General features: G+C 55.2%; 6 protein-coding genes across 6 annotated transcripts; 2 read left to right on the top strand and 4 right to left on the bottom strand.

Annotated features, from left to right (window-relative positions):
• Positions 1–2,317: 2,317 nt before the first annotated feature.
• EsH8_IV_001244 (GATA-type transcription factor) lies at positions 2,318–3,209 on the top strand (the record flags this gene model as incomplete). The annotated part of the gene is made up of 3 exons (XM_083266134.1): positions 2,318–2,503; positions 2,636–2,926; positions 3,036–3,209. 3 exons carry the CDS (start codon positions 2,318–2,320, stop codon positions 3,207–3,209), a joined length of 651 nt encoding a protein of 216 aa, XP_083125029.1.
• Positions 3,210–4,059: 850 nt separating this feature from the next.
• Positions 4,060–5,848, top strand: EsH8_IV_001243 (amino acid/polyamine transporter I; the record flags this gene model as incomplete). The annotated part of the gene is made up of 4 exons (XM_083266133.1): positions 4,060–4,411; positions 4,473–4,984; positions 5,042–5,203; positions 5,255–5,848. The coding sequence occupies 4 exons, from the start codon at positions 4,060–4,062 to the stop codon at positions 5,846–5,848; spliced, it is 1,620 nt and encodes a 539-aa protein (XP_083125028.1).
• A 238-nt stretch (positions 5,849–6,086) lies between these two features.
• EsH8_IV_001242 (NADP-dependent oxidoreductase domain-containing protein) lies at positions 6,087–7,183 on the bottom strand (the record flags this gene model as incomplete). Its single annotated transcript, XM_083266132.1, has 2 exons — positions 6,087–6,880; positions 6,988–7,183. The coding sequence occupies 2 exons, from the start codon at positions 7,181–7,183 to the stop codon at positions 6,087–6,089; spliced, it is 990 nt and encodes a 329-aa protein (XP_083125027.1).
• Positions 7,184–7,578: 395 nt separating this feature from the next.
• Positions 7,579–8,998, bottom strand: EsH8_IV_001241 (glycoside hydrolase family 10 protein; the record flags this gene model as incomplete). Its single annotated transcript, XM_083266131.1, has 2 exons — positions 7,579–8,570; positions 8,662–8,998. 2 exons carry the CDS (start codon positions 8,996–8,998, stop codon positions 7,579–7,581), a joined length of 1,329 nt encoding a protein of 442 aa, XP_083125026.1.
• Positions 8,999–9,768: 770 nt separating this feature from the next.
• Positions 9,769–11,700, bottom strand: EsH8_IV_001240 (uncharacterized protein; the record flags this gene model as incomplete). Its single annotated transcript, XM_083266130.1, has 1 exon — positions 9,769–11,700. The coding sequence occupies one exon, from the start codon at positions 11,698–11,700 to the stop codon at positions 9,769–9,771; it is 1,932 nt and encodes a 643-aa protein (XP_083125025.1).
• A 926-nt stretch (positions 11,701–12,626) lies between these two features.
• On the bottom strand, positions 12,627–14,038 carry EsH8_IV_001239 (uncharacterized protein; the record flags this gene model as incomplete). Its single annotated transcript, XM_083266129.1, has 2 exons — positions 12,627–13,502; positions 13,763–14,038. The coding sequence occupies 2 exons, from the start codon at positions 14,036–14,038 to the stop codon at positions 12,627–12,629; spliced, it is 1,152 nt and encodes a 383-aa protein (XP_083125024.1).
• Positions 14,039–20,076: the final 6,038 nt, after the last annotated feature.

Genomic DNA, 20,076 nt, shown 5'->3' with positions numbered 1-20,076 from the left:
CAATCTCTAGCAGCACACCGCCCCTAAGTTAAGCCGTCCTTGAAGTGCCAGCTTCGGGTTTTTGGCATTGGAGCTTCTCTAGTGCACAGTCAAGCAAGCTGTGCGCTGCGACAGAACTAGGCACAGGGGTCGACTTCCGGATGCAGCTCTGGTGCCACTTGTCGAAGAAGTCGCCGAGTGGTTCGCGCATGCGCCTAAAGATTACCCCAAGCTGGGAGGGAAGCCCACGCGGGGGCTGTACTGGAAATGTTCGCCGTAGGGGCGACGACAAGTGTTGCATTTATTCACAGCAAAACCCGGCCGTTGAAATCCACTGAGAACATATGGCGATCGATTATTTCTCTTTGCTTTAGGATCGGAGGGTTTGCGCTGCTACTTAATTTATCCGTGTCTTAGAGAACCGCGGCTTCCAGGCCTTCGTCAAGGCAATCTATGATGAGTCTTCCATTAAACAATCTAATATATTGGCACATCACTAGGCAGAATTGATTCCTCAAGACCAGTGTCTCTTTTCAACAGCGAGCAGTGTAGGCAGTAGATATGCTTGGAGGAAGATGGCCGAATGCCTCGGTCAACCACACTAAGTCCATAGGCTGTTTACAGTACCGCGGCGAGGACATAAAGCAGTTGGCCGAAGTTCAGTTTCCAAACTGCGACGCAATGAATACCAAGACTAGGACTCTAGCTTATTCTGTCATGTTCACCTCTCAACTCTGAGCCATACTAGCTGTTAAAACCCAGTGATATCAAGAGGCAATAGGAAACTATCACCGGGTAGAGACAGAATCGAGAATCTTCATCATGCAGTTGGGCCTCTACTGCATTTTCGAAGCCAGGCTCACAGACTGAGTATTTATCCATTCCAATTTGTCCGGGCTCCTTTTGTGGCAACGTCGCACGTCTTCTAGATAACCATATCGATTACTCGTCTCCCTTATGTATTTATCAGTCTGACAGTATTGTAACCCTAAACTCATGCCATACGCATATTCTGTAGCTTGTACAGTCCAAGTATACCTACCCCTCTTTCCTACCGCCCAGCAGCACCTGTTCGTACAGGCACATGTCTTTAACACTAGTCAACTCACCAAGAGTTGAACCCCGGGCTTTGCAGATGATTCAACCATATTAACCAATGAATCGGACGAAATCAATTTTGTGCCCTTGTCACGGCCTGGAATTTGAGCCTTTTATGTCGTGGAAGATGCGCCAAACATGTAGCAGGGGTTTGACTCTAGGAACATGTTCATGACGAGATACCAGCTGACCATTATCAAACCAAGTCCACGGTCTAGTACGACACATGAACCAACAACAGAACAGGGCAAGAAATAACTGCTGGGCGTTTGATGGGATGCTACGATAACTTCGATTCCCTATCGCCGCGGTGGGCGTTTGCCTCGGTGTATCTGGACTCATTGCACCCGGGGTGCCGGACGTTGGATTTTTGGGCATCATCCCTCCAGTCCCCGGGTGGAAAGAAGAGCGAGCGCACCTGGAACCAAGTCGCAGGAAGTTGCTACTATCCAACTTTTTTCATGTGTACATAAAGGTAGGGCACATGAGACAGTGGCAAATTGGAGAAGAAGCTAAGGTCGGCAACGACAAAAAAGAGCCCCGGTTCAACTTCCGGAGGATAGATTCCGGCCAATCAATCGTTGATGGGAATTGTGCCCCTTTCTTTCTTTTGCCACGCTCCCCAACCGGGGCCCCTCAGACAACGTGGCACGGGCGGGCAATTGGGGGCAAGCCAGGTGGAATATTAAATCCAGTTGTGAATCCCCGTAATGAATTTTCATCGCAAAGCCGGAAATCCATCGCCAGTTCTACCACTTGTGTGACTCTTTCCCACCCTATCGCCGCGTTGTACTTACCACTCTTACCAACTGGACTCCCTCAATGGTCGGCAAACTGCATCTCTTGCAACAGTACAGAGTGTCTATGCCTGCTTGGACTGAGAAACCCCATCACCCAGTTTGTGTTACTAAGCAGCCCCGCAAAGACCCTTAAACGGCCGCAGGCCTGGGTCACTTTAGGTAAGGGTGGTTCGAGGGGCTCTTCTGCCCATGCACAGCAGTCGAATCAGGGCCCAGCGCACTCACACCTCGTCATACATAATAGTGCTGGCGGCAGACCAACATAGTACATGGTGGTAGTGTACGTCCTGCATGCAGGGTCCTGGCCTACTACTCAAGAAGGTATTTAATCAGCGCCCCCGCTCTCGATCTCCCACCCAAATCTCGATCCCCCCCAACTCATCCGTCCTTCCAGGTCATCGGCCTCCAACCATCCGTTCGCACCAAGACCCACAACGACGATGAACTCTTCCGACCCTAACGCTGCCGGACCGAGCGTCAGAGATTCCACTACCGTCCCGGAGCCGGAGACATTCTATCTCAGCATCGTGCCGGTGGCTCGGCACAAGCCGCACGGCGCAGAGCGAGGAAATGGCTCGGTCCCGCTGTCGTTGAACCAGCTGAAGGCCGGCGAGATGATCCAACGGGTAATTATGCACTCCCATTTCACAGACACACACACACACATGTGCACCCACCCCCGCACGCTTCATCACGTATACGCCCAGAGCACGGGCGCTTTCCGGTTCATCTCGTACTAACAAAACACGTCCGGCCAGGTCCACGACGATGCGAACCAGCTGCTCAACAACATGCAGGGCCTGCTCCAGTCCAACTTCTCGACCGGCGACAGCAAGCGCAGCAGCGTGCCCGGCGTCGTTTTCAGCGACCCGGACCTGCTGGTTGCACAACGGCTGTCGCAGCACATTGCCGGAGGCATGGACGAGCTCGTCGCTCTATCCCACAAGAGCGCAAGGGACATGGAGCGGAGTCTCGGCATGCCGCCGCCGTACAAAGTACGTCGCCTGCACAAGACGGACTCTACGGGGTCTTACCACAGCCCGAAGCCGGTATGTTTTTGCCCGCTTCCTTGTTGAACATGTTCCGCAGTGTTGCCCATCTCGCGGGGCCGCATCGCGACATGCATGGGGCTACTTGAAGCTGACAAAAGACCTACAGAGGCGCTCAACGCGGCTCATCTGCCATTCTTGCCATGTAACAAGCACACCGCAGTGGCGCAACGGCCCAGCCGGCCACTGCACTCTGTGCAATGTGTGCGGGCTGATGTACGCCAAACGGCTGCACAAGCACGGGCACAGCATACGAAGCCCTCATTCCTCGTTGATTTCTTGATGTAACGGATACCACCTACTGTGAAAGGAAGCATGGCGTTATGGGGGAATTTGGGGGCACACTGCCAAGGGAACTCCTTTATTTACTCCTTTATTTTTTGGAACTGCAATTACGAAGGGAGGAAGAATGCGTATGCAGAGGGACAACGAGGGTGCGGCAATAGGAACTTAATGAGTTATGATACCACCAGGAACAACAATATCAAACAAGCCAAAATTGCATTTGCTCATAACAGTTCCAATCGCTACCAATTTCCTCGAACTAGGCCCGTGTCAATGCTGCCGCGCTGTGCATAGCGACATACAGCGCGATTCCCATGAGGACCAAATGCGCCGCTCTCCGATTATTTTCTCAACATCTACATCAATGCTCAACCACAACTATATCAGATCATACATAAAAAAAACCCACTTTGAGATAAACTCACAATTCTCTCATAATTTATAGCATTTATCTTGTTACTTGCAAGAAGACAGGTCATCCATGTGAGCAGCATAGCTAATCTTGTCGCCCCCGTGGCACTGCATGGTGCTCAAGCACCTCACAGGCCCTCACAGGCCTTGATGCTTCCGGCGGCAGACTCGGGAAGGGCAACAACGCAGATGCGGACACCAATGAAACGATAAGACAGCAACACGCGGCGCTTATGTCAGCTTTCCCCGATACCGTCAAAGCACCTACCGTGTGTCTCTTATCGAAGCTCGGGCCCCTGACCCCGCGAACTGGGGCATGGGCATGCTTCGTGGCGCCATCCCTGTTGCGTAGCTCCGAGTCACTCGCCCTCCATCCAGAAGCTTGTCCAATAAACTCCCGTTGGTAAACACCACCCCAAAACCATCCCAAGGAGAAGATGTCGCCAACTACGCCGCCCCAAGACCCCGCCGAGCGGCCGCTCTTGGCCGACACACACGAGGAGTACGGCGCAACCGGCAGCCCGGACCCAAACGCCGCCGTCATCCCTCCCGAGCTGGTCGCTGACGAGGGCGGGGCTGGGACCTTTACGCGCAACCTTGGCGCTGTCGAGGCCTTCTCCATTGTAATCAGCATCGTCATCGGGAGCGGCATCTTTACCTCGCCCGGGTCCATCGATACCAACGTGCCGTCACCCGGTGCCGCCCTGGTGGTATGGCTTGTCGGCGGTATCCTTGCGTGGACCGGCGCGAGTACCATGGCCGAGCTGGGCACCGCGATCCCTGGTGAAGGTAAGTCGGGCTCCCGTTCTGAACTCATACATGATGCATCACATGTTAACGACCTCAACAGGCGGCGTCCAGCCCTTTCTGCAGCGCATCTACGGCGACGTCGTCGGCTTCCTCGCCGCCTGGACCTGGATCGTGGCCGTCATGCCCGCCACCCTCGCCATTCTCAGCATCGTCTTCGTCGAGAGCATCTACTCGGCCGCCGGCGTCACCGACCGGGCCGGCGCCCCTACGCACAAGCTGCTCTCCATCCTCATTCTCATCATCATGAACGGGGCAAACTCCATCAGCACCAAGGCCAGCACCCGCCTCAACAGCCTGTTCGTCGTGACCAAGTTCGTCAGCATCGCCGGCATTGTGGTCGCGGGCATCGTCGTTGTCATCCTCCAGGCCACGGACCCCGACAGGGAAGTCGGCGGACGGGACTGGTTCAACAGGCCCTGGTTCGACAACCGGAACACGACTGTGCCTGGCGGTGATGACATTGACTGGAGCAAGATTGGAGCGTGGGACATGCTCGGGTTCTACTCGGCTGCCCTGTACGGGGCCCTCTGGGCGTACTCGGGATGGGATAAGGTGAGTTCAATATCATCCTGATCGCGGGATGAGACAGCCCCATCTTACAATTAACAGGCCATTTACGTCACGGCCGAGCTCCGGGAGCCGGCCCGCCAGCTGCCTCTCGCCATCAACACGGCCGTGCCTACCATCATCCTCTGCTTCATCGCCGCCAACGCAGCATACTACATCCTTCTCCCATGGGATGTGGTTTCGACGACGGACAGTGTGGCAGTGGTAAGTATTCAGCTCCAAGAACGTTTATGAGTCTACCGCTAACCTAGCCAGACCGCAATCAACCGCCTTCTCGGCCCCGGCTTCGGTATCCTAGCCGCAATCCTCATCTGCCTGGTCGTCGCCGGCTCCCTCCTCGGCAACTCCTTCGTGGCGGGCCGCATGACCGTTGCCGCAGCCAACTTCAACTGGCTCCCCAGCTTCTTCGGCTTCGTCGGCCGCGTCGGGCTCAGGTCTGACGATGACGACGACGGCTTGCCCCCCGGGTTGTCTGACTCGTCGTCCAAAAAGAAGTCGGACGCGCCGCTCAACGCGCTCTTGCTGTCGACGCTCCTCTCGGCGCTCTACATCCTCTTTGGCAACTTCCGTGCCCTCCTGACCTTCAACGGCCTGGGCGAGTTCACCTTCTTCTTCCTGACGGTCCTGGGCGCCGTCATCCTGCGGGTGCGGGAGCCGAAGCTGCGCCGGCCGTACAAGCCCTTCGTGGCGATCCCGGTCGTGTTCGCGCTTGTGAGCGGGTTGGTGGTCGTGAGGGGTGCCATCTTCGCCCCCGTCCAGGCCATCGTCTTGATCATCCTGTGGATCGTCGGCCTCGCATTCTACTGGGCGAGGAGGGTGCTCGCTGCTCGGCGTGCGCGAGCTAACTAGGCTGGGCGGTCAAATTTGTGGCCCCGGGGATTTCCACAAAAGGTTTGATCTCGGCTGAGGGTGACTGGCAGGCACCACCGTTGTCATATTTCACGCTCGACATGGAGTGACGATGTCAATAATACTTTTTTACTATTTAGATGCTTTCGGGCATTCATGTGTTATTAAATACTAGACCAGTTGAGATCCGTGCCAAATTTCCACAATTTGCTAAATTCCCCAAGTCCAAGTTGAGCATTTACAGCTCCTCGCTCTCCTCGCGCTCGCGCTTGACGGGGTCGTCCAGGTCGGCGAACAGCTTGACGCCCCACCTCTTGCTGGGGTTACTCAGGCGGTGCTTCTTGTCCTGCTTGGCGATCTCGGCGAACTCCTCCTCGGTGAACTTGACCTCGAGGGCCTTGCGGTTCGAGACGATGTGCGTCTCCTTTGTGCTCTTGGGGATGACGACGGTGCCGCGCTGGATGCCCCAGGCGAGGACGGCCTGGAAGACGGACACGCCCTTCTTCTCGGCCAGGGGCACCCAGAAGGGGTCCTGGTGGATGGCGGGGAGGTTGTCGCCGTAGGTGGGGTTCGTGTTGGCCAGCGGCGAGTAGGCGATGACCTTGATGCCCTTCTCGGCGTGCCAGTCGACGAAGTCCTGCTGCTGCAGGTAGGGGTGGGTCTCGAACTCGTGGGCGTAGGGCTTGATCTCGGCGACGTCGAGGATCTTCTCGACGTCGGCCCGCGCAAAGTTGGACAGGCCGATGTGGCGCGTCAGGTTGGCCCTGACGAAGCCCTCGAGCGTCTTCCACGTGTCGACGATGGTGGTGTCCTTGTCGAGCTTGTTGTCCGGGTCGCCGGGGACGAAGGCCACGGGCCAGTGGATGAGGTAGAGGTCGAGGTAGTCGACGCCGAGGTCCTTGATGGACTGCTTGATGGCGGCCTCGGCCTCCTTGGCGCGGTGGTCCGTGTTCCAGAGCTTGCTCGTCACCCAGACGTTCTTGCGCGAGACGCCCGACTCGGCGAGGCCCTTGCCGGTCTCGTCCTCGTTTCCTGGCGGCCGGTCAGCGATTGACGATTCGGACGCGTCGCGCGAGAGAAAGAGAGACAAGGGATTGAGGCATTGAAGAAAGGGTATGGCTGCGAGGGCGGCGACTTACTGTAGATGCGGGCGGCGTCGATGTGGTCGTAGCCGACCTCGCCCACGGCGAACGACACGGCGTGGGCGACCTGGCCCTTGTCCGACAGCCACGTTCCCAGTCCCAGAGGGGGGATCTCGTCCAGGCCGCCGGAGATGGAAGCTTGTGCCAGTCCCGCGGCGACGGTGACGGCGGTCAGCGCCTTGAAAAACACCATTTTTGAAGCTTTTATTGGGGAGTCGTCCTTTGCGTACACAATTGGCGATAGCTCTGGTTGGAAGCTGGTGCGGCGGCTCGGGTACTCGGGGAATTCATGCCTTTTTGATACAAATCCCCCCTCCCCCCGCTCAGAATCGCATCATTGCTCCCGCCCCGTTCTTTTTTTCGTCCGGTGAAGGAGGGAGGGGATAGGACAGGGACAGGGACATGACATCATCCATCTCCTCAGTTACACCACACGCACCGTCCCGTTGATACGCGCAACGTCGCAGCTGAAGCACGTCAAATGTAGCTAATGGGCTGGGAGCGTCTGCGAGGCCGGCAATTGACTGGGCGAAAGGGAATGCAAGGTTATGGCAAAATTATGGCATTATTCCGCAATGGCTGGGGACATCAATTGATGCCCAGCAGAGGAGGCATCGAGCATAGAGCCGAGATAGCGGCCAATAGTGAGAAACTAGACAGGGAACTCACCCGCCCTGTCCCCGAAGAGGAAGGTGATCCCTCCACCGCTGCTGCGGCCATAGCTCCATCCGCATCCACCGCTCCACCAGACGAAGCACCTCGGCCATCGGTCCCGGTCCCGGTTCCGGCATCGGCGCCGGCACCGGCAACAGACGCCGCGGCGCCTCCTCCTTCTCCTCCTCCACCGCCTGCTGCCGGCGATGCCGCCTTGACGCTCCCGTTGCCCGCCGCCGCCGTCGCGTTCCCCAGCACCGCCGCCACCGCCGCGTACGCCGGCTTGGGCTGCATGTCCTTGTCAAACAGGCACGCGTCCCCGGCCCCCTGGAACGTCGCCGGGATCCAGCTATACTTGTCCGTGAACTCCCACACCACGACGCCGACGCACTTTGCGTTGTCCACGCACGCCTTGACCACCCCGGCGTAGTCGCGGGCCTGCTGCTGCACCGCCGCCTCGTCGGCCGGCAGCTTGTCGTGGCGCACGTCGAGCTCCGTCAGCGCCACCTCGAGCCCCAGGTCGACGAACCGGCCCATGACGCCCGCGAGCGCCTGCGCCGACGGCGTCTTGCCGACCTGGAAGTGGGCCTGGAACCCGACGCCGTCGATCCTGGCGCCCGCCGCTTTGAGGTCCTGCACGATCCTGACGGCGCCGTCCGTCTTGCCCGAGTTGAACTCGAGGCTGAAGTCGTTGTAGTACAGCTTCGCCGCCGGGTCGGCCGCCGCCGCCGCCCGGAACGAGACGGGGAGGAAGTCGGCGCCCAGCGTCCGCGAGAAGACGCTGTCGCGGAGCGTCCCGTCGTCGGCGAGCGCCTCGTTGACCACGTCCCACGAGTAGCACGCGCCCTTGTAGTGCCCGACCACGTTGGCGATGTGGGTTTCGATGACGGGCGTGAGCGTCTCCGGCGTCCACGTCCCGCTAGATACTGCAGCCGGGCATCAACAAACCGGTTCGTTGTTAAGCAGGGGAAAGGAGATGGGAAGATGCAGATATGGGGAGGGGAGGGGGGGACCTACCGAACTGCGGCAGCTGCGAGTGCCACGTGAGCGCGTGGCACCTCATCGCCTGCTTGTTCGCCCGCGCCACGCCCAGCACGGCGTCCGGGTTGGCGAACTGGAACTGGCCCTGCGCCTTCTCCGTCGCGTCCCACTTCTGGCTGTTCTCGGGCACGACGAGGCCGAACTCGCCCGTCCGGTTGAGCACCGCCATGTAGGCCGCGTCGCCGAACAGGTTCGTGTCCGTCGCCGTCCCGAAGAAGAGCTTCCCGCTCCTGACCGCCAGCTCGTGGAGGCCCTGCCCCGAGGCCGCGGCGCCCCACAGCGACAGGAGGAGCCAGCTCGTGCCTTTCGCCATGGTTATGAACCCCTTTATGGAAATAAATAAATAAAATAAAGAACGGTCTGCGCGTGGAGCGCCAGGGATGGCTGCTCGCTGAGATGCGATGAAAAGAAAAAAAAATGAGCGTCGGGAGGGGGTGAGGATGCTATTCGATGCCACGTCCCAAGAACGGCGGGCACAGACTGCCCATATATCAGTCCGGTAGCCCCTCCCGATGCGTTGGTTCGATATGGCTCTGATCGGATATCCTGATGTAACATGCCGGGGCCGGGGGGCAGAGCCTCTTTGAGCGGGATGTGGTGATTGAGGCCGCACAGTGGCCCATGTGGTGCTTCATGTGAGGTTTCAGAACCGACCGAACCATACTTTCAGATCTGCTGCGACACACTCGGGACGAGGTTGCTGATGCTGCGAATGAGAGCCAACGGTCTACCGCTAGGCCAAACCCTTTTTACTTTAATTCCACCTGTATTGGTATCGATATGAACATATACCCGTGTCTGAATGGTCGATCTACAGAAGTGAGATTGGCAGGGGTAAAGAGACGCACTCGCCGGCATTCACAACTTGCCAAAGGAAAACAACGTGTCTATTCTGTGACCATCTCGCGATCAAGCTACCTAGAAACCAAGGGAGAAGACCCAAATCTCGATTTACCAAAGCTCAATAGGGAGAGAGTATACTCAGAACTTCCGCAACGTGAACAGACACCCTCGATGGCGTCCAAATACCTCCCGCCCCATTCTCCCTCCAAAATTCAGAAATGGCCCTTCACCGCAAACAGATCAAGTCACCACGAACGTCTTCTCGTCCCATCCGAAAAGTCTCTTGAGACGTGCCGCCAGCTTCAGCGTTCTCCATCCCTCCAGGTTGGACGTGCCGCTGTGCGGCTGATGGGCCGTGAGCGAGTGCAGGCCGCTGTTGGGAGGCGGGACGAACGTCACGGCGGACCCCTTCTTGTGAATGATAGCGAAGCCGACCTCGACCATGGCGCGTTCAAAGTCGCCCCAGGCGAGCGGGCCCCGGCACCGTGATCTCTCGAACATGGTTTCGAAAAAGCCGGCTGCCGAGGGGCTCACTTTGTAGGTTCTCTGCGAAGAGCTCGGCTCATCTTCATCATCCTTCTCTCCGTTGTTGGACTTGTCGGCTGCGCTGCTCTTGGCTGAGTTGGCCGGTTCAAGTGTGGTCGAGCTCGGTGCTTCATCTTCAAGCGGGCTTGATGGTTCGCTCTTTTCCAAGTGGCAGACCTCACTTTCCAGCGGGCCAGACTGGTGGCTCTCTGGGGGCGCGCTGGCAGACTCAATACCTGTCGAGCTAGAGGGATTATCCTCGGGGGGAGGGCTCAATCGTTGATCCGCGGACGGGCTGGATAAATCACCCTCGATAGCGTTGGGCGAGAAATCATCAAGGGGGCCGACTAGCTGATCCTCGGGCTGGTTGAGTGAGGCCACTTCGGATAGATGGGTTGACTGGTCAGCTTGCGGGATGGAAGGACTATCCTGCTCATCTACCGTTGTTGTCTCGGTCTTCTTTTTCTTCTTGGGTCTCTTCTTCTTTTTCTTCTGCTTTCCCACTTCGTGGTTTGGGAGGTCCTTGGGATTCTGGCCAGAGAGAAGCGCCGTAATATACTCATCTTCCTCGATGACGCCGACCATGTCCGACTGCTGGACCTGGTTTGTAAGATCGTCAAGACAATCATGCATGAGATTCCAATAGAGATCTGGGATAATGTTTCCCAGGTTGCTTTTGATGAGGTCGTCTAAGTCACCCATAGCCTCCCGGGCCATGTCGGGATGATGGAGGCTTAGGGGTGTTTTCGGGTTACCGGGCAACTTGAAGCTCTCCTTGATGCTTTCAAGTTTGAGCTCCAAGCTGTGGAACCTGGAAATGAAGCACTGGCCTTTCTCGTGGGAGACGGGGGGAAGCGGCATGATTCTGTTCAAGTCGGTAACGAACCAAGTGAAGTTGGTCAACCGTGAAAGAGCCTTTATCTCTCTGAGCTGCATGTTCCGGTACTTTTCCGGGTGACGGGCGTGAATCGCGCGCAGTTTGGTGGCACATTCGTCGGCCTCCAGCGCGTCGGTTCCGGGCTGGCATAGGCGCAGGATGTAATGAAGCTGAGGGTTGGTTTTCGCAAAGTCTCCCGGGTGGTTCTTCAAGACGACGTGCGCATTGCCGAGGTCGTCGTGGACGTCTGGAACTCGCTTGAACCATTTGGAGGCTATGCCGGACTGTACCTGGCGCTTGAAGAACTCCTGCTTGTCGCGGTGCTTCAGATCACAGACGTTGGCCAATTCTTGGAGAATAAGGGCCACGCAAGCATGGTCCTCTACATCGTTTGGAGCCCCGCGTCTTTTCAGAATGGTTAGAAGGAAGTTGATGTAGTGCCAGGTCACGCCGTCTTTGTAGATGCCGTGCGCCACATCAAAGACGGAACTGCTCAGAAGTTTGCTCTTCTCGACGCGGACTGAGCTGCCGGCGTCGTCGGGGATCGCTTCTGGCCGACTCAAGACGTAGTCGACAACCTCATCTTCGAGAACTCCAGGCTCTTCTGAGAGCATTTCAATGTATGAAATGATTGACGTCGTTTGACTGATGGTGCCGTCGATGAAGTCTGAGATCGTCGGCCCTCCGGCCTCAACAGGGATGACGGCGCCCAGGCCAGACCACATGTAGGAGATGGCAGGCTCGCCCTGTTTCTCTTTGGTCTTTTCCATGATCGTTAACCCCTGGCGGGACGGAAGCCGTAATGTAGAAGGTCAATGAGGTTCAAAGCTGGCTCGGCGATGAAAGAAATCCTCCGAGGACAGAAGAAAAAGAGGTTGTAGTGGCGAGGCGAAGGCCAGGTGAAAGTTTGAAGATGGAGAGAGAGAGAGGAGGGAGCTCTTAGCGAACGGCGGGGCACGTAGTGGAATTTCACTTGAGGGAAAGAGCGACCTCTCCCCGACTTCACATACAGATTTCCGGTTCGGCTCATCTGTCGAGACGGCAACGTGCAGACAAATTTCGCAGCGCTATCCACGCGTGCCCTGACTCCTCACACCGACTTGCCGGATCCAGTCGACAGACGGAAGGCAGTGCAATGTAAAGAAGAGGTGGAACATCTTGAGCAGACATTCAACTTAAAGGTATGATTGTGAATACCCTCCTTTTTTCATTGCTTTGTCTTCACAAAGACATTGACTTCCCCTATATGAGGACAATCACCACAATCTTCCAAGTCAAGACTTTCTTAAAATTTGACGTAAAAACAACAAACACTTCATGCTGGCGAGGGTTAGGTGCATATTCAGCCAGCAGGGTAGGACATACGCTTGGCTCAGTTGTTACAGAATTACTCACATCGCCGTGAGTTCCAACATGTTTGGACTTAATGACGTCGTCACTGAGCCATACACAACGTTCAAAGTACAAGCAAATTCATATGGTGTGTGCTGTATATGTAAATAGATCTTTAGTATTCTGTCTAAATCGATCTTTCAAATGCCATATTTTACGTTTGTCTTGTCATTATTTGCCGCCATCCGCACATGGCGGCCTCATTGTCCCACATAACCCGGTAGATAAAAGATATTAACACAAAGCCGCGGGGGCCAATCTCTGCGGCCCCCGCGTCGCCCATAAAAACAAGCACCCACACAATCTACCTCCCAAAGAGGCTGAACCGCAACTTGCCCTTCCTGGGACCCGTGCTGTGCCCGCTCATGGGCCGGTCGTCGTAGCTCATGATGCTGGAAGCCGGCCTCGGCACCGTCCGCGGCGGGCTGGACGTGTACATCTGCTGCTGCTGCTGCTGCTGCTGAGGCGGCAGCGGCTGGGGCTGGGGCGGGTGGAAGTCCCCGCGCAGCGCCCTCTCGACGTCGAGGTGCTGGCGCTCGTACTCGTCGTGCTTGGTCTTGGCGTCGATGAAGCGCTGCTCGGCCAGGCGCCGCCGCTCCTGCAGGGCGCGGAGCTCCTCGTCGAACTGCGCCATCTGGCCCTGCGCCTCCTCCATGAGGTTGTGGTACTCGTACATCTTGCGCTGGAGGGGCTCCAGGACGCTCTTGGAGATGCTGGGGCTGTTGATGCGGTTGATGTCCGCGCCGGGGTCCAGGAGGCCGCCGCCGGGCGGTGAGGGGGGGCGGAGCCCGCCGGGGTTGGGCGGGGCCTGCTGCTGGGCGACGCGAGGCGGGGAGTGGCTCTCGGGGCCGTTGCCGTTGGACGGACCGCGAGGCGAGGCGCCGCCGCTCATTTGGGGTGCCGAGGGGGGCTCCGAGGCTCCTGGCGCGCGGCTCCCGGTGGACGACTGGCGGCGGGCGTGGCGCTCTGTGCGGCGGCGGGAGTAGCCGCCCGCCTCTCTGGCTGCAGGGCTCCATTCGTCGGGGTTGTCCCCCATGTAGGGAGGGAGCTGCGACTGCACGGCCGGTGGCTGCGAGCGGCGGTTCTGAGATGCGTTGGCCATGGAGGGGGGGCCGGTCCGAGGGCCTGCGGCGCGCGGTTGACCGCCGCGACCGTTTTGACCTGTGGGGACAACTCTCTGCTGCATTGCGGGATTGAAATGTCAGCCAATTGCGCTTTGATGAGAACGGACGGTGGCGAATGAGTGTTGAGGGGGCTTGATTATGGCGGTCTCATAACACGCCTTCAGTGAGTGAGTGGGAGGGTTGCGGGTGGTGGTGGGTGAGTGAGAGAGGGAGTGAGTGAGTGGTTGCGTTGAGAATTTCAACCGGGGGGGCGCAGTGGTGGTTGGTGCTTGTTTCGGTCAAGGTTTTCTTTATTTATTTTTTAATTGTGTATTACCTGTTGATGGGGCGCTTGCGCCAGCACGGCGTCATGCAGGGCAGCGTCTGAACTCGGTGTCCGCGGATCCTCACCGCCGCCGCCGCCGGTGGTGAAGCGGGAATCGTCGTCGAGCGAGGGGGAGCGGGTTCGTCGGTACCGGGCGGTTCGGGCTGCCTCTCGAGGTTGGCGAGAAGTGTCGCTCGTGTCGTACTGCTGGCCGTATTCCACAAAGTCGCCGGGGAACAATGGCGGCGACCCCTGGTGCTGCTGCTGCTGCTGGATTCCCATGGCCATGATGGCAAACGAGACGGGGTCGATGTCCCTTTCGGTGTCGAGTTTGGCGGGAATTTTGGCGATGAGAGAATGCTTGAGCTCTGAATCAAAGGACGTTGATGGAATCGGCCGTTGAGGTTTCACTCATGAACTGCAATGCAAGCAACACCCACGCAAGAAAATCGTCCGTTCAAGAAGTCAAACTAGCGAACAGACACATTCCTAAAAAGTCCCAAGGGTGCTCTCGGACTTTTCAGGGTCGACTACCTCTGTTTTTTTATTTATCTGCGGTGAGATTCCAAGTGGCTGGGAAGCACTAACAATTTCGTGTCCACTCAAATCGCACCACATTTGATTACCTGCAGCTGCGAGGGCGCATATGTTGGGTTGACAATTCAGTGGCTGGGAGCCCCCACTAATCCTGGGTTCTGATTGCTTCCAAGTCGCCCAACCGCCCCAATTTCCACGGCTCGGTGCGTCTTGTCCCACCGGCCGTCTGCGCCGAGACGCCATCATTCGGGGGCCCGGCCAGCAAACGCGGGACACTGGGAGTGGGCTTGCTGGGATCTGCTCCTGAGACGCAGCAGCAGGTGGACTGCCTTTGGCCTATTTTGGTTCAGAGGCGTGTCCGCCAAAAGGGCTGTGCCGCATGCCATTGGTTTGGGAGCCCTTTGATGCTCGTCCGGACTATCCACTGGCTCCGCGGCGACCACGTTTTCGTCGCAATGAGGTAGAGTAGTGTAGTCCCATCTGCTGCTGCGAGTGGACGGCAATTGCAAAGTGATTTCCCAAACTCCCGCCTTCAAGAACCTGGGAACAACATAAAGCGGATTCCAGACTCCGTACGGATACTGTTTGGGTCCACTCAGCCAACTCCCCGCATTCTCGACTATTTCATTACTGTCGCCCACATGTTTGTTCATGAAATGGGATGGACCTAGAGAATGCCAGCCCACTTATCAATACTAACGTCATCGGATGAACCGTTGTTAAGAGTTCGGCCTACTTCTAGCCTTGGTTAGTGGTAAGTTTTGCAGAGACTTTCAAGAGACTTCAAGACGACGTGACGTGGTATGGAATCCCGGTTTTACAAAACAAGAGAGATCAGGCTAGAGGGAAAAGTTGTCGTTGTAACCAGGGGTCTTAGGAGGGGGGGGAAATCGTACATTATTTGCTATATTGCTGCTGACTTGAAGAATAGACACTACACTGCGCTATGATATGCTGAACTTTAATGAAATAGCCATGAAACCCCAACAACGGAAGCGTCCTCCTGGCCAACCTCCAAGCCCCCGTCAGTTTGTTGCCTCGCTTAACTGCTTTGATCCCAGTCCTCTTTTTTGTGGACAAATGTAAAATCATCATCCCCAGTGACTCCTACAGTATATACTCTTTTTTGTTTCGACTCGTTATGAAACCACCCGAGTCGGAAGTTGAGATCAGACATCTGGCCGTGGAGTTCATCTGATGACAGCAGCTCCGTATTTGAGGGCAAGTGGTCCGATACGTTAGAGTCGTGCAGTAGATTGGCCATGGCCGCAATACTGTGAAAGCCGTCCGGCGCCAAATTCTTCACGTCCATGTCGAGCAGCCAGCTCTGCCTCCCCGAGCGGAAACGCCGGATGGCAACCGAAACCAGCGCCCAAATGTTGACAGCAACAACCGCTCCCAGTATTCCGACCACGATGTAAGTGATTTTCGGATTCTGCACGAGTCGGCGCCGGCTATTGTTCGCAACAACGGCATCTACTTCCTGCCGGGCTCGAGAAAAGGTGGCGTTTGCTTCTGAAGCCCCCCCAATATCCACGCGGTTTTGAATGTTTGCTAATTGTGCCGCTAAAAAGGCGTAGTTATGATGCAGTTCGTTCAATATTGCCTCGTCTTGTCCTGAATCCTCAAACACTTCTGGTGTAAAGGGTCCGTATGGTTTCATTAGTACATGGAAGCGAGCATTGTCTTCAAAAAGGCGAGATTGACCAAACATAAAAACCACGGGATGAAGATTGTTTTGCCCTCCAGCCAATCTAGGCTCAGGGAAGAGTGGCGGTACGTCAAATGGGGGGTCCCATGGGCGTATGGTTGACAAGTCCGGTCGTGGAGGGTGCTTGGGGTCAATAACGAGGTCTCCATTGGCGACAACCAAGTTGACCTCAGTCGCCACCTCGACCCAGGAGTAGTTGCATCTCCAGACTGTAGAAGACTCGAAATCCATTTTCTCTGTAGAAAACGTGGCCCAAAAGTACTGCTCTGACCTCCAGAACGACGTGTTGAAACCAAGAAAAGTATTATTGAGACCAAGGTTGCAAAATTGATTGATACTTATCAGATCGAATGGAGATAAGAAGGGAGATGCCAAAGTAATACTGCCGTTGTGATCTTCCGGTACCGAAAACCTTATATCGGCGGTGTAATTAGTCATCGTTCCGTTTGGACACCTCATGGGCTCGTAATATTTGTAAGGAAGATAGCCATGGCCTAACAAGGATTCGTTTAGGGAGATGCTGTATTCGTTCTCCAACAGCTTGTGACAGCTACGTTGGAGCTTCGCAGCAGGTGTGTTAAGCCTTACAGAAAGGTTTTGTGAGTGATCCAGATTTTCCGTACCGCCCAAATTAGGAAACATGAGGTCGTCGAAAGTATGCTTCGGGTAGGTGAGGTTACCTTCCAGGCGTGACACAAAGAGATTATTGACCAGAGAACGTCTTTCTTTGAGCAGTGCATCATATATGACAGGATTGTCAGAGTTGAACCATGTTTTTGGGTGGAATTGAATTGGTTCCGAATCTGGAATAAAATCGACGGTAAATAGAACCGAAACAAGGGTTGTCAAGACACCGCTGACAATGGCGAGAGATTGTGACAACGTGATGGACCATAATCTTTGACGTACGGATTGATGTAAGGCTCGAATACCCAGCATGTCCAAAATCGAGATGTCTAGATCCAAGGCACCACAGGAATCCTCTTTCAGTCGAAACAGCGTAGATAGATCTCTGTACGCCTTGTCGCAAGAACCGATGAAGAGGGAGATTCCAAGTGCCAAAAGGGCTGGTAAAGAAGTCCACAGCAGGCGTATGTAGCCATCGTCATTAATCGACGCGAGCCCGCTCGATGATTCAGATATCCGGAGGGACACCACCAGACCAACGGCAACGATGATGACGAAGAGCAGGAACAGCATTCGTATCCAAACTCTCAGCACAATTGGAGTGTAGTTGCAACGACCCCAATCGAATCTTAAATGACTGGAAGGCGAAACAACGGCGCGGACAAGATTTGGATGGTCGCGAAAGAAAATCATATTCCCAATGATCGACGCAGGGTTTCGGTGCCAGATGGCAGTGTGGCCATTGTATCGGATCAAAAGAAAAGATACAAGGACAGCAGATGCCGTGGACAATGCCATCATTGATAGACAAACCCACCTGTTCACGACAAGCCTGTCAGCGCTCGTTACAATCGACCCGGACCCAGACTCCTGCAAGTCCACCTCCCGCCGGAAGAAGTAGTGGCCAATCAACGACCGGTAAATTTCCGTCAAGTTCATGACTGAGTCGTAAAAAACTTCGTTTGTGTAGATGTCAAGGTCTATAGGGTCGGGCTTCAGACCTCTGAAGGTCATGTAAGCCTCCACTGGTCCATTGACGAGGGGGAGGCCCGCCCGCGTAGTAGGACCCCCAACATTTGGCGACAATCGCTCGAAGATTCCCCAAGGGTTCGCGGCCACCGGCCTCTTTGGCTGGTTTGGTATCACAGTGACGTTTGGATTAATTCCGTCATCAGTGACTTCCACCTTTGAGAGCCAGACACTTGGGGAACAAATGACTGCAGCTGCTTTTTCCACCTGCAGAATTGACGAATCATTGTCTGTTGGCTTGAAATATGCGCCGAATTGAATGAACTGAGGGTTCTGCTGTGGCAAGTTCTGACAGGGCCGTTGTGGCTGGATGATGTTGTTGACAAGGTGGAATGAGTTGAATACCCAGTATGTAGCGTGGCCCCTGTCGTCGGGCCATATGACTTCGTCATTCGGAATAGTAACAGGCGTATTGCAGCCTTCGAAGTGAAGGTCGATAGTAATGTTAACGTAACCGGGTTTTTTGAGTCTGGTGTTGGGCTTCTGCTCCACGATGGAATAGTCTTCGAGTTTCAAACAGGCGACTTCATAAAAGAAACCGTCAACAACTGCCGTCAATAGATTAGTAATGTTTCCCCTTTTACTATCGTTGGCGTTGTGGAACGTTTGGTAGGCAACACTTTCGGTAACACCGTAAGGATATACCATGTCAAAGTTTTTCAATGTTCTAGCCACGGGATATATGCTTGTCGTATCATTGAATTCGACCTCATTATCCGCGTCAAACTCGTCCAGAACGCGGACATCGAGATTCTGCACACCTTTAAAAGTCGTAAGGCTGTATAGACCTGGGGCGAGGACAATCTCGGCTTTAAGAAAGATTGAGGTAACAGCGGCTAGGAACACAAGGTAATGCTGGTTTTGAAAGGACCGAAAAAGAACGGTAGGCGGTATCATGGATGTGTAGTCGACTGTATATCCCGACTTCCCAAAGGAACGTCCCCAGCGCAAGGCAATCCAAGGCATGTATATCATAGCTTGCAACTCGACTCGTGCCCAAAAGATCGCCACAATCGTAAGGACTAATTAGCTCATATGTTAGTATTTGATGTCTCTGCCTGGGGCCAATGTGAAGTAGTCTTACTCGCCGTTGGACCAAACCTCCATATGTAGACGAAGCTTTGTTGCGTCTTTAGAAGGCCGTTGTTTCGTTGCGAATACCACAGCATAACAGCGAGTGATATCGTGAAGAAAAGAAACAGAGCAGTGAAGCTTCCAAGAATGACAGGGTGGAGCCATTTAGGTCTCCAGGTTGCAGTTTCGCCAATGTTCAATGGACTGTCCGCACTGTTTCTAACGCTAGTTCCAGTCGTATTCTCCAAGAAGGCGGGGTGAGTCGGCTCACGTTGAGAGAGCCCGTTTAGTTGTGCTTCGGAGACGAAATTTACGACACTGAGACGATTTTCATTTTCTAGCACTTGTGCTCGCTCTGGCGTCGTCCGCCGTTCGTGGTCACTGAAGGGCAGTTCACCAGTTCTTGTTTCGTTTGCTCTTGTGATCTGATTCTGGGTCAAGGGCCTTTGTACGGGCTTTCGGGTAGTTGTATTCAACCAATTAGGCCTCCTGTCTTCCAACAGTCCTTGTCGAGCATCGGGATTAGATCCCATTTTTGTTTCGCGTAGAAGGATTCCGTGGGTGTTCCGATCCGACAGGCCCAATGGTGGATGGACAATCCAAATTGCGGCTACAACTTTGCTATTATCCTAGATAGTAGTTTTACTTACCGCCGGATTTCTCATATCGTAGAAGCTGCAGCTCGGCACACCTGTTTATAACAATCTGACAACAAAGACATGGGTGGCAGGCAGAAACCTGCTCAGCCCTGTTGGTTGGGTCACTGGTGCAATCAAATCGGCTGTGTGACTGAGGCTCTGGAAGCGAGCAACTACCCCTGCAGCCTTGCAGGTGCTCATATTTGAGGCGGTGGTTTGCATTCCTAATGGAACAGGGTACAAGTTTAGAAACATTTCGAGTGCACTTTAAAAAGACACCTGGAAGGTCACCAACCATAGGGGATGGAAACCAGTTGACCCTGGAGGGGGCCTGAGAAAAGCTGAATGTAGCCAAGACCTACAACGAAGCAGGCTCTCGTGTTTTGGCCAACCATCAGAGTCATGAGCTCATGGCGCAGCACGCCACAAGCTGACACCTGCGACTCTGTAACGTGTTTATTGGCCGCCACCGTTGCATATGTTCCTATTTCTGTTAACTCCGTGGCACAATTTACACCGCGCAGGTAATCAGATTGTTTAATAGGTCGAGAAAGTCAGTTCTTTGTGGAAAGACATTTTCAGGCTAGAGGGCAAGAGCAGGGCAAAGAATGTATTGTGTGTACAAGGCTGGCAGATGCAAAGCGGCGCCGGAGAAAACACACCTTGTTTAATAGGTACTGTTGTGCTTGGAAAAGACTGAGACGTCGCGA

Source organism: Colletotrichum jinshuiense, chromosome 4 (genome assembly GCF_051148585.1).
Source record: "Colletotrichum jinshuiense chromosome 4, complete sequence".
Classification (NCBI taxonomy): domain Eukaryota; kingdom Fungi; phylum Ascomycota; class Sordariomycetes; order Glomerellales; family Glomerellaceae; genus Colletotrichum; species Colletotrichum jinshuiense.
Note: the sequence above shows the minus strand (reverse complement) of the source record. Positions and strands in the feature narration are given on the sequence as shown.